The sequence below is a fragment of the Vigna unguiculata genome, chromosome 10 (assembly GCF_004118075.2).
Source record: "Vigna unguiculata cultivar IT97K-499-35 chromosome 10, ASM411807v1, whole genome shotgun sequence".
Taxonomy (NCBI): domain Eukaryota; kingdom Viridiplantae; phylum Streptophyta; class Magnoliopsida; order Fabales; family Fabaceae; genus Vigna; species Vigna unguiculata.
Genome location: NC_040288.1, coordinates 10,664,424 through 10,678,073, shown reverse-complemented (window position 1 = coordinate 10,678,073; position 13,650 = coordinate 10,664,424). Strand labels below are relative to the sequence as shown.

Below are 13,650 nucleotides of genomic sequence, written 5' to 3'. Positions count from 1 at the left end.
AAGAACAAATCATCACCATGATCAACACAATATCTTTTTCTTATATGGTATGGACATTTTATTGTGAATGTTCTATTACTTTGCCTTTTCTTTTCAGTCTTATCGAATTGACATGTTTTCTCCATATTTTGAAACATTTACAAGATTATTAGATGAATGACCATATACGCATATTGTCATGGCTAATGGAAACAATTTTTCTGTAGGTTCATATGAGGACTATCCCTAGAGGAGCAGTAATTTTATTTTCAATAATGATGTTGCTATTTGACACAACTCACTCAGTCGTTTTAGAGCCTGATGAAAATCATATAAAGTCAGCTACTTTTTTGTCTGAAAACTTTGAAGTGGGACCAGGAAAAATTGTGGTGAAAACATTATTAGATATTGACATTCCAAGGGGTCACATTGGGGTCAAGAGTTTTGATGTTGAAGTAGTTGATGAAGATGGTAATTCAGTACCGTTGTATGAAACTTACCTTCATCATTGGTTTGCTGTAAAATACATTGAAAACATTACCATGTCACAGTACATTAAACAATCTCACGACCTTCGCAATGGTATCGAATTTGAAAGAAATGATGGTGCATGCCAAGGTTTTTTGCTTCCACATTATTGGGGCTGGGGAGCAGAATCACGAGGAACATCTTCAAATCTTCCAGATCCTTTTGCAGTTGAATTAGGGAATCCTACAAAAATAAAGCATGGGTTTAAAGAAAAATGGTTGTTTAGCATCATGGTTATTGATACACGTGGAACACAAGATAGAAAAGGTTGTATAGAGTGTAGGTGTAAGCTTATGAATCTCCCAAAGGACTTTTACAATGTCACAACGGGCATTAATGGTCAATTGTTGCCTAGAAATTATAAAGGAGGACTCTTTTGTTGTCAAGATAACGTACAATGCAAATTAAGAAATGGTTTTCGTGGCCCAACGAGAAAGCTTTCCCTAAGATACAAAATAAAGTGGGTTGATTGGGATGAACAACAAGTGCCTCTTAAGTTCTATATACTTGATTCAACTGATCGTGTAAGATCAAATGGTTCTACACCAATTCATGATTGTCAGGTAGATCATTTACTTAATACATACAATACCTTACAAATCATAAGCAAACTTTTGAAACTCATTTATTTTCCAAACAAAAGTATTAGGCTATTAATTACTTTTTTCGTTGGTATGTGAGTAAAGTAAATTTCTCAATTTGTTATAGGCAGAGTATACGATCCCAAGAAATCATGACAATGACATCCCTCATGTTAAGAAAGCAAACATCCCAATGACAAAAGGTGGTTATCTTATATATGGCACTGCTCATATGCACACCGGTGTTGTCAATGTGACTCTGTATGGACAGGTAAAATTTGATATTTGTTGTTCCCATATAAGTTGTATCATGTAGATAAACTTACATTACATTTTGTGTAATTCATATATTCATTAGGAATAAATTTTGTTCATATTTTTATATCTTTATAAGAAATTAAAAAGTTTATTGAATCATCTCTATATTTACGATTATGCTTAACTTAGGATGGAAGGGTTTTATGCACTTCAAATCCAAAATACGGAACTGGAAAAGAAGCAGGAAATGAAAAGGGTTACCTAGTTGGAATGTCAGTTTGTTATCCTAAACCCGGTTCTATCATGATCGAAGATGGTGAAATTCTAACACTGGAATCCGTATATGAAAACAAGTTTCGTACCGGAGCTATGGGGCATTTCTACATTTACTTGGCAGACCAAATACCAAACAAGTATTTGAAGGAAATTTGATGTGAAAGTAGTTATTTATCTTTCTGTAATGACTTATATAATTTATAGAATAATCGTAATACATCAATACCAATTCTAGATCATCACTATATGTATTAATGTTGTCTTACTTTTAATCCTTTACCTGGTTTATGATCATGTTCTCTTGGTGGGTTAAATGGTATACAATCATTTTTTTGCTGATTGAGCTTGTACATTAAAAATAAAGATTTTTGTGAACCAAATGTCAATTTGAATCCATTAATAACAAAAGAATGAGTATAGTTAATTACGAATCACACCAAACTGAAGATTAAGGGAAAGGAATAAACACAAAAGCTGAAAATGAATATGTTTTCTCTCGTATTATCCAAGATATTTTTTTACATCTATGTAGGGATCCCTACAATTCACTTTTGTAAAAGGGAATTCAAAATATCTAGGACAGTTAATCCTATAGATATTACGTTAAATCTTATACACTTGTTATATTAATTTGTAATACATTTTATAATAAATTATATATCCTTTTACGAAATTAACATTCTTAATGCATCATTGCTAGATTTATGTTTTTTTCATATTTAATTTGAAAATAGTGTTGGTTTACTTGCAAATTTATTCCAAGTTATTACTATGAGTATTATTGTTGGTTTACTTTTAACCCCCAGCTTAGTTTGTGATGGTTTTACTTGTGTTATAGTGTTTGGTTGATGCATTATTTGGTATATAGTTATTGTTAAGCTAACAATACACTAAGAAAATGTAGTCTACTAATAGAGCTTATAATTTAAAATCAAGTGCCAATTTCAATCCGAGAAGAAGAAAAAAGACTTGTGTAGAGTGAGGTGCAAATCACACCAAAATGAACATTAGGAAAAGGAAATAAATGAAAAATTGAAAATGAATAGATGATCCTCTATTTCATGATCTATCTAAATAAATACATATTTTTTAATAATAATTTTAGTGTATAATAATATTGATATTGATTTATATACGATATTGAATTATTTAAATTTTTATAAAAGTTTGAAATGTTGCATGACCTTCTATTATTTATCTTATGTATTGAAACTACTCATATATATTAATATTCTTATCAACTAGATACATAAATTTATTACAATCCCTTGTAAATGAAGTAAGGACTTAATAATGAAGTCACTCCTAATGACTTAAATACTTAAGTAGTCCTTATAATTTTTACTATCCCAAAATTTTAAATTTAATTTAAAAAATATAATTACTTTAATCTATTTAACTTAATTTAAAATATTAATTTCGATATTCACAATATCGAATTTAAACATTGATATAACACGTTATCAAAACAACAAAATTTAATAAAAGCATTTATACATTATCATGATTGAGATTCCCTAAAATAACCACAATATAAATTTAAAAGATTAAATGGAAGTTTAGATCATTAACCTCCATGAAAAATTTTAACCTACAACCCAATCAACTAGAAACAACCACTCACTAAGATGAAAGAAAAATACACTTTAGATCACCAATGTACCTAAGAACACACTCGCTGAAGCAACAACCAAGGAAGATAGCCAAAATTTCGTAAACGCGAGGGAGAAGTGAGGAAGAACAAGATTTTGTGTAGAAATATAAACAAATTTATGTCAAACATTCGATGTATATCTTAAAATTTATGACAACCAATGTTGTCAAATGACGTATATCATAAAATTTTTAATGAACCGTGGGAGGTGCACGTAAAAAAATTGATTTTAATTAAAAAAATATCATTGCACATTTTTTACGTCCTGTTCTTTTTATGTTAAACAATCATTTCTTGATGCAAGTTACTTTTTTTCCACTATTGTTGGTTCAAGTTCAAGTAAATCATCCTTGTTTTTGTATGAGATGGAAGGACAATTAGTATTTTTAAGAAATGCTTTTATGTTAATTGTGATATGATGGGTGGATTTCAAAGGTGTTTGATATAATTTTTTTTTTATTTGAGACTAAGGTTTGGGCTAACAGTATTTTTCTAGGCAGAGTATTCTTGATTAATGTCTAAATTTGTTTTAGCTTGATTTAGTATTGAAATTTCAATTTTCTTATATTTTTAAAAATATAAAATAAACAACATGAATGTCAAAGATACTCACAACTAAATATATATTTAATTCACAGGATTAATTGTGAAAGTTTCCATGTGAGAATGGAATAAGAGCAAGAATACAAAAATAAGAGCATAATGATATAAAGAAAAGATAAGATAGAAATTGCTACAAGAATGCAATTGGACATAAGTTAAATCTATTTAATTATACTAGTGTGAAAAGTTGCCTAAACAAATGAAAGAACATGATATATATATATATATATATATATATATATATATATATATATATATATATACATGTATGTGTGTGTATGTATGTATATGTAAGTATATATATATATATATATATGCATATATTATGTGTTTATAAAGAGTATGAGAAATTTGACAAGGAAATAACATTCAATTCAAAATTGGAAAGGGAGAAAAGATAATTTGAAGATGGATAACTTATGAATTAATGGTAGAGGTCATGCCACTTAAAGATGTTTCAAGATAGGTGTTAAATGAGCATGCACTTTATCATATTATTTACGATAAGATTAAGTTAAGAATAGAAGTTTCTCTCTCTTGTAAATACTTGGAAGCGTCAAAACAGGTGAATAAAGTTGTAGTAAGTTGTAGTATATGCACCGACGGTACAAACCTTGCGGAATGAAGTATAACCAACCGCTCGGATGTGGAAAAAACTAATCGGTCATTAATAAAATCAACTAAACATCTAATTAACATAAATATGTCAATAATAATGTTTAAAGGAAATTGGACTGAATTAATTCATCCCTAATAAAAATCTCAAGGAGAAAACCATATTTACAGGTCAAATGTATGGTTGTTTGGGCATTCATTAAATTTTTATTATAGCTTTAATTGTTTTAACTGATCGAACCTGAGCTTACTTTAACATTAGAGCACCTTTAACAGGTACCCCATGATCGGTTGGCTAATAGATTACCCTAGGACAGAGAGGAAAACACTAGAGTCAACAGACCATGAAATTATTTTAATTGGACGTTCGACCCTATACCCGAGACAAAATTTCAAAACAATCAAAATAGTATAAATTCAAGGAATAAAGAATCATGTTTGTTTTTTTCCTTTTTCATAACCTTTTAACCAGAAAACGAGTGATATTGTTTTAGAGTCCATGAAGTTTTTATATGATTGATTTACAAAACTTTATGGTCTCTCTTTAACGAAGATGGCAATTTCTCTTTGGATAACCCTTTTTTTCTTAAAAGTAGATGGCAATGATTTTCTTTGTGCATGTTTATCTTTTATAAAAATAAAATTATTGAAATAAATTGGTTGACGTACATTCACGGTTTTTCATTCTAGTTTTATGTTGTCCATTTTTACTGAGTCACATTACATTAAGAAACATGTATATGTGTTTTTAAGATGATAAATGCCTTATAATCTTTGTTTCATTGAATTATTTAGAAGTTAATTTTCCAAAATTTGATATAAATGATATCACAATCATCGCACTTGCCCATTAAGAAAAACACAACCTTCCATTGTTATGTGTTGAATTCGTTGTTTATAGTGATAAAAAAGGCTAAGTTAAGTTGTTTGTAATAGCTATGCTATAAACATTGTTGTTTCTAGTATTTTAACATTCAAGGACACAACAAATCAAGTTCTACAGTACAATCTTAAAATATAATTAACTTATATTAATTTAGAGGTATTTAGAATATATTTAAATCATATAGAAATATCATTTTATTTCTTACTAAAATACTATGAATAGTGATAAAAGGAATATCAAGCATAATCAATCAACACTATATATTATAATTCTCACTATGTACAATTCTTGTTTATATAGGCCATGTCTTAAGTGCCACTAATTAGTGTTATTAAAATTATATTCTTTTTGTCTTTCTTACCTGTTTATTTGAATAAACTTGCTTTTCTTTAATTTGTATGAGTGATATTTTATTTTTCATCTTTTAAGCATAAATTAAGCCAAAACATATTGTCTTATAATATTAGAATGTTGCTATTTAAAAAAAATAAACTACAAAACTGAAACCATGTGAAGTTTGCCCAAACAAAAGATCAATCAAGTTGTTTTTACATCTACAAATAGTTACAAAACTTCCAAATAGTTTTGTAGATCTGTAAAACTATGTCAATACATGTTAATTTAGGTTTAAATACAATAACAAACACCTAATACAACGAACTGAAAAGAGACAACCAACAACAATTTAAAATTTAGTTACGCTGAATATATCATCTTTTAGTGATCCACCATATATAAAACTAGTAATCATTTTCATATACGTATAAATTTACCTGCTTTAAAATTTGAAAGATCATACATCTTCATCTAAGAACAAATCATCACCATGATCAACACAATATCTTTTTCTTATATGGTATGGACATTTTATTGTGAATGTTCTATTACTTTGCCTTTTCTTTTCAGTCTTATCGAATTGACATGTTTTCTCCATATTTTGAAACATCTACAAGATTATTAGATGAATGACCATATACGCATATTGTCATGGCTAATGGAAACAATTTTTCTGTAGGTTCATATGAGGACTATCTCTAGAGGAGCAGTAATTTTATTTTCAATAATGATGTTGCTATTTGACACAACTCACTCAGTTGTTTTAGAGCCTGATGAAAATCATATAAAGTCAGCTACTTTTTTGTCTGAAAACTTTGAAGTGGGACCAGGAAAAATTGTGGTGAAAACATTATTAGATATTGACATTCCAAGGGGTCACATTGGGGTCAAGAGTTTTGATGTTGAAGTAGTTGATGAAGATGGTAATTCAGTACCGTTGTATGAAACTTACCTTCATCATTGGTTTGCTGTAAAATACATTGAAAACATTACCATGTCACAGTACATTAAACAATCTCACGACCTTCGCAATGGTATCGAATTTGAAAGAAATGATGGTGCATGCCAAGGTTTTTTGCTTCCACATTATTGGGGCTTGGGAGCAGAATCACGAGGAACATCTTCAAATCTTCCAAATCCTTTTGCAGTTGAATTAGGGAATCCTACAAAAATAAAGCATGCGTTTAAAGAAAAATGGTTGTTTAGCATCATGGTTATTGATACACGTGGAACACAAGATAGAAAAGGTTGTACAGAGTGTAGGTGTAAGCTTATGAATCTCCCAAAGGACTTTTACAATGTCACAACGGGCATTAATGGTCAATTGTTGCCTAGAAATTATAAAGGAGGACTCTTTTGTTGTCAAGATAACGTACAATGCAAATTAAGAAATGGTTTTCGTGGCCCAACGAGAAAGCTTTCCCTAAGATACAAAATAAAGTGGGTTGATTGGGATGAACAACAAGTGCCTCTTAAGTTCTATATACTTGATTCAACGGATCGTGTAAGATCAAATGGTTTTACACCAATTCATGATTGTCAGGTAGATCATTTACTTAATACATACAATACCTTACAAATCATAAGCAAACTTTTGAAACTCATTTATTTTCCAAACAAAAGTATTAGGCTATTAATTACTTTTTCGTTGGTATGTGAGTAAAGTAAATTTCTCAATTTGTTATAGGCAGAGTATACGATCCCAAGAAATCATGACAATGACATCCCTCATGTTAAGAAAGCAAACATCCCAATGACAAAAGGTGGTTATCTTATATATGGCACTGCTCATATGCACACCGGTGTTGTCAATGTGACTCTGTATGGACAGGTAAAATTTGATATTTGTTGTTCCCATATAAGTTGTATCATGTAGATAAACTTACATTACATTTTGTGTAATTCATATATTCATTAGGAATAAATTTTGTTCATATTTTTATATCTTTATAAGAAATTAAAAAGTTTATTGAATCATCTCTATATTTACGATTATGCTTAACTTAGGATGGAAGGGTTTTATGCACTTCAAATCCAAAATACGGAACTGGAAAAGAAGCAGGAAATGAAAAGGGTTACCTAGTTGGAATGTCAGTTTGTTATCCTAAACCCGGTTCTATCATGATCGAAGATGGTGAAATTCTAACACTGGAATCCGTATATGAAAACAAGTTTCGTACCGGAGCTATGGGGCATTTCTACATTTACTTGGCAGACCAAATACCAAACAAGTATTTGAAGGAAATTTGATGTGAAAGTAGTTATTTATCTTTCTGTAATGACTTATATAATTTATAGAATAATCGTAATACATCAATACCAATTCTAGATCATCACTATATGTATTAATGTTGTCTTACTTTTAATCCATTACCTGGTTTATGATCATGTTCTGTTGGTGGGTTAAATGGTATACAATCATTTTTTTGCTGATTGAGCTTGTACATTAAAAATAAAGATTTTTGTGAACCAAATGTCAATTTGAATCCATTAATAACAAAAGAATGAGTATAGTTAATTACGAATCACACCAAACTGAAGATTAAGGGAAAGGAATAAACACAAAAGCTGAAAATGAATATGTTTTCTCTCGTATTATCCAAGATATTTTTTTACATCTATGTAGGGATCCCTACAATTCACTTTTGTAAAAGGGAATTCAAAATATCTAGGACAGTTAATCCTATAGATATTACGTTAAATCTTATACACTTGTTATATTAATTTGTAATACATTTTATAATAAATTATATATCCTTTTACGAAATTAACATTCTTAATGCATCATTGCTAGATTTATGTTTTTTTCATATTTAATTTGAAAATAGTGTTGGTTTACTTGCAAATTTATTCCAAGTTATTACTATGAGTATTATTGTTGGTTTACTTTTAACCCCCAGCTTAGTTTGTGATGGTTTTACTTGTGTTATAGTGTTTGGTTGATGCATTATTTGGTATATAGTTATTGTTAAGCTAACAATACACTAAGAAAATGTAGTCTACTAATAGAGCTTATAATTTAAAATCAAGTGCCAATTTCAATCCGAGAAGAAGAAAAAATACTTGTGTAGAGTGAGGTGCAAATCACACCAAAATGAACATTAGGAAAAGGAAATAAATGAAAAATTGAAAATGAATAGATGATCCTCTATTTCATGATCTATCTAAATAAATACATATTTTTTAATAATAATTTTAATGTATAATAATATTGATATTGATTTATATACGATATTGAATTATTTAAATTTTTATAAAAGTTTGAAATGTTGCATGACCTTCTATTATTTATCTTATGTATTGAAACTACTCATATATATTAATATTCTTATCAACTGGATACATAAATTTATTACAATCCCTTGTAAATGAAGTAAGGACTTAATAATGAAGTCACTCCTAATGACTTAAATACTTAAGTAGTCCTTATAATTTTTACTATCCCAAAATTTTAAATTTAATTTAAAAAATATAATTACTTTTATCTATTTAACTTAATTTAAAATATTAATTTCGATATTCACAATATCGAATTTAAACATTGATATAACACGTTATCAAAACAACAAAATTTAATAAAAGCATTTATACATTATCATGATTGAGATTCCCTAAAATAACCACAATATAAATTTAAAAGATTAAATGGAAGTTTAGATCATTAACCTCCATGAAAATTTTTAACCTACAACCTAATCAACTAGAAACAACCACTCACTAAGATGAAAGAAAAATACACTTTAGATCACCAATGTACCTAAGAACACACTCGCTGAAGCAACAACTAAGGAAGATAGCCAAAATTTCGTAAACGCGAGGGAGAAGTGAGGAAGAACAAGATTTTGTGTAGAAATATAAACAAATTTATGTCAAACATTCGATGTATATCTTAAAATTTATGACAACCAATGTTGTCAAATGACGTATATCATAAAATTTTTAATGAACCATGGGAGGTGCACGTAAAAAAATTGATTTTAATTAAAAAAATATCATTGCACATTTTTTACGTCCTGTTCTTTTTATGTTAAACAATCATTTCTTGATGCAAGTTACTTTTTTTCCACTATTGTTGGTTCAAGTTCAAGTAAATCATCCTTGTTTTTGTATGAGATGGAAGGACAATTAGTATTTTTAAGAAATGCTTTTATGTTAATTGTGATATGATGGGTGGATTTCAAAGGTGTTTGATATAATTTATTTTTTTTTTATTTGAGACTAAGGTTTGGGCTAACAGTATTTTTCTAGGCAGAGTATTCTTGATTAATGTCTAAATTTGTTTTAGCTTGATTTAGTATTGAAATTTCAATTTTCTTATATTTTTAAAAATATAAAATAAACAACATGAATGTCAAAGATACTCACAACTAAATATATATTTAATTCACAGGATTAGTTGTGAAAGTTTCCATGTGAGAATGGAATAAGAGCAAGAATACAAAAATAAGAGCATAATGATATAAAGAAAAGATAAGATAGAAATTGCTACAAGAATGCAATTGGACATAAGTTAAATCTATTTAATTATACTAGTGTGAAAAGTTGCCTAAACAAATGAAAGAACATGATATATATATATATATATATATATATATATATATATATATATATATATATATATATATATATATATATATATATATATATATATATATATACATGTATGTGTGTGTATGTATGTATATGTAAGTATATATATATATATGCATATATTATGTGTTTATAAAGAGTATGAGAAATTTGACAAGGAAATAGCATTCAATTCAAAAATGGAAAGGGAGAAAAGATAATTTGAAGATGGATAACTTATGAATCAATGGTAGAGGTCATGCCACTTAAAGATGTTTCAAGATCATGCCACTTAAAGATGTTTCAAGATAGGTGTTAAATGAGCATGCACTTTATCATATTATTTACGATAAGATTAAGTTAAGAATAGAAGTTTCTCTCTCTTGTAAATACTTGGAAGCGTCAAAACAGGTGAATAAAGTTGTAGTAAGTTGTAGTATATGCACCGACGGTACAAACCTTGCGGAATGAAGTATAACCAACCGCTCGGATGTGGAAAAAACTAATCGGTCATTAATAAAATCAATTAAACATCTAATTAACATAAATATGTCAATAATAATGTTTAAAGGAAATTTGACTGAATTAATTCATCCCTAATAAAAATCTCAAGGAGAAAACCATATTTACAGGTCAAATGTATGGTTGTTTGGGCATTCATTAAATTTTTATTATAGCTTTAGTTGTTTTAATTGATCGAACCTGAGCTTACTTTAACATTAGAGCACCTTTAACGGGTACCCCATGATCGGTTGGCTAATAGATTACCCTAGGACAGAGAGGAAAACACTAGAGTCAACAGACCATGAAATTATTTTAATTGGACGTTCGACCCTATACCCGAAACAAAATTTCAAAACAATCAAAATAGTATAAATTCAAGGAATAAAGAATCATGTTTGTTTTTTTCCTTTTTCATAACCTTTTAACCAGAAAACGAGTGATATTGTTTTAGAGTCCATGAAGTTTTTATATGATTGATTTACAAAACTTTATGGTCTCTCTTTAACGAAGATGGCAATTTCTCTTTGGATAACCCTTTTTTTCTTAAAAGTAGATGGCAATGATTTTCTTTGTGCATGTTTATCTTTTATAAAAATAAAATTATTGAAATAAATTGGTTGACGTACATTCACGGTTTTTCATTCTAGTTTTATGTTGTCCATTTTTACTGAGTCACATTACATTAAGAAACATGCATATGTGTTTTTAAGATGATAAATGCCTTATAATCTTTGTTTCATTGAATTATTTAGAAGTTAATTTTCCAAAATTTGATATAAATGATATCACAATCATCGCACTTGCCCATTAAGAAAAACACAACCTTCCATTGTTATGTGTTGAATTCGTTGTTTACAGTGATAAAAAAGGCTAAGTTAAGTTGTTTGTAATAGCTATGCTATAAACATTGTTGTTTCTAGTATTTTAACATTCAAGGACACAACAAATCAAGTTCTACAGTACAATCTTAAAATATAATTAACTTATATTAATTTAGAGGTATTTAGAATATATTTAAATCATATAGAAATATCATTTTATTTCTTACTAAAATACTATGAATAGTGATAAAAGGAATATCAAGCATAATCAATCAACACTATATATTATAATTCTCACTATGTACAATTGTTGTTTATATAGGCCATGTCTTAAGTGCCACTAATTAGTGTTATTAAAATTATATTCTTTTTGTCTTTCTTACCTGTTTATTTGAATAAACTTGCTTTTCTTTAATTTGTATGAGTGATATTTTATTTTTCATCTTTTAAGCATAAATTAAGCCAAAACATATTGTCTTATAATATTAGAATGTTGCTATTTAAAAAAAAATAAACTACAAAACTGAAACCATGTGAAGTTTGCCCAAACAAAAGATCAATCAAGTTGTTTTTACATCTACAAATAGTTACAAAACTTCCAAATAGTTTTGTAGATCTGTAAAACTATGTCAATACATGTTAATTTAGGTTTAAATACAATAACAAACACCTAATACAACGAACTGAAAAGAGACAACCAACAACAATTTAAAATTTAGTTACGCTGAATATATCATCTTTTAGTGATCCACCATATATAAAACTGTTAAGACTTTGTTAAGACTTTGGCAAGTGTACCAAGTCGTGCAAGTAATAAAAATGGTAAGTCCAAGTATCGTTTTCCCACGGGAATTGCGTTTGTTTAGTTAACTAGGTGTACTTACTAATTTAAGCGTTGAATGTAACCATTGATTAATTCGAAACAAGTGAAAACATAAGGATTTCTAAACTTTAAAGTGATAAAATACCAAGGCAAAGACTCATTGGGGTTGGAATTCATGACCAAAACTCTAAGCAAGCACCTCACAATATAAATCTCTCATCTACTCAAGCATTGACATCAAAGGTATTCAATCCCTAATCCCTTAGGGATATGTTTTGAACTTTTATGTAAACATTACTAATCCCTTAGAGGTTTAAACACAAAAGACACATTAAAAACGATGTCTAGAATGACCAAAAGCTTTGGTCTATGTCTAGAACCAAACCTTTAGGTTGTTCTATCCATGTCTAGGGTTCCAAAACACTTTCCAATGATTAGATACCACCCAAAACGCATAGATATTCCATCATGCACGAAAATAATTTAGATAGAACACAAAAACAGTGAAAGAGATTCTATTGCATAGATGAAACTATAATGAGTTTAGGTACATTACATCCAACCCCAATGAAATGGAGTTTAGCTACTCCTATACATCTAGAGCACAAATGGAGTTGAAATGGTAGAATGGATGAAGAAAGATTGATCCTTTAAGCTCCAGAAATGTCTCTGCCTTCGTTTTGAGTTCCAGCAGTGTTCCTCCCACCAAAACCTGTCTTTTCTGTTCGAGTCTCGACACTTTTAATGTTTGAGCAAAAAGATAAACTCGCTGGGCCAACAAACATTCTCGCTGGGCTAGAGAGCATTCCTCGCTGAGCTAGTGAGTCTGGTTCGCTGGGCTAGTGAGTCTGGTTAGCTGGGCGAGTACATCCAGCTAGCTGGGCTAATGGCTCCAGGCAGCAACTAGTGAATTTTTTCTCCAATCTTCCATTCTTTTCTACAAAAGTCCACAAACATCAAAGTAAACATGTTTTTGAAATAAATAACAAAATCCTAAATTCTTTCATGAGATCAACACAAAAATACATGAATAAAAGACAAATAAGAGGTTCTAAGAAGTGTAAACAATAGGTAATTATCACACTTATCAACTCCCCCAAACTTGAATTTTTTCATGTCCTCATGGAAAGAAAAACTATCAAAATAGCAAAGAGAAGCAAGGCTAGCCTGATCAACACAAAAAGAGAAGCATATGATATCAACTCACACTATCCTTG

At 29.0% G+C, this 13,650-nt stretch overlaps 2 protein-coding genes across 2 annotated transcripts; both read left to right on the top strand.

The window, feature by feature from the left end:
* The first annotated feature begins 235 nt into the window (after window positions 1–235).
* Window positions 236–1,778, top strand: LOC114165221. Its single transcript, XM_028049881.1, has 3 exons — window positions 236–1,070; window positions 1,216–1,359; window positions 1,536–1,778. Exons 1-3 carry the CDS (start codon window positions 255–257, stop codon window positions 1,776–1,778), a joined length of 1,203 nt encoding a protein of 400 aa, XP_027905682.1. The 5' UTR covers window positions 236–254.
* A 4,665-nt stretch (window positions 1,779–6,443) lies between these two features.
* LOC114165220 lies at window positions 6,444–7,966 on the top strand. The gene is made up of 3 exons (XM_028049880.1): window positions 6,444–7,259; window positions 7,404–7,547; window positions 7,724–7,966. The coding sequence occupies exons 1-3, from the start codon at window positions 6,444–6,446 to the stop codon at window positions 7,964–7,966; spliced, it is 1,203 nt and encodes a 400-aa protein (XP_027905681.1).
* The last annotated feature ends 5,684 nt before the right edge of the window (window positions 7,967–13,650 follow it).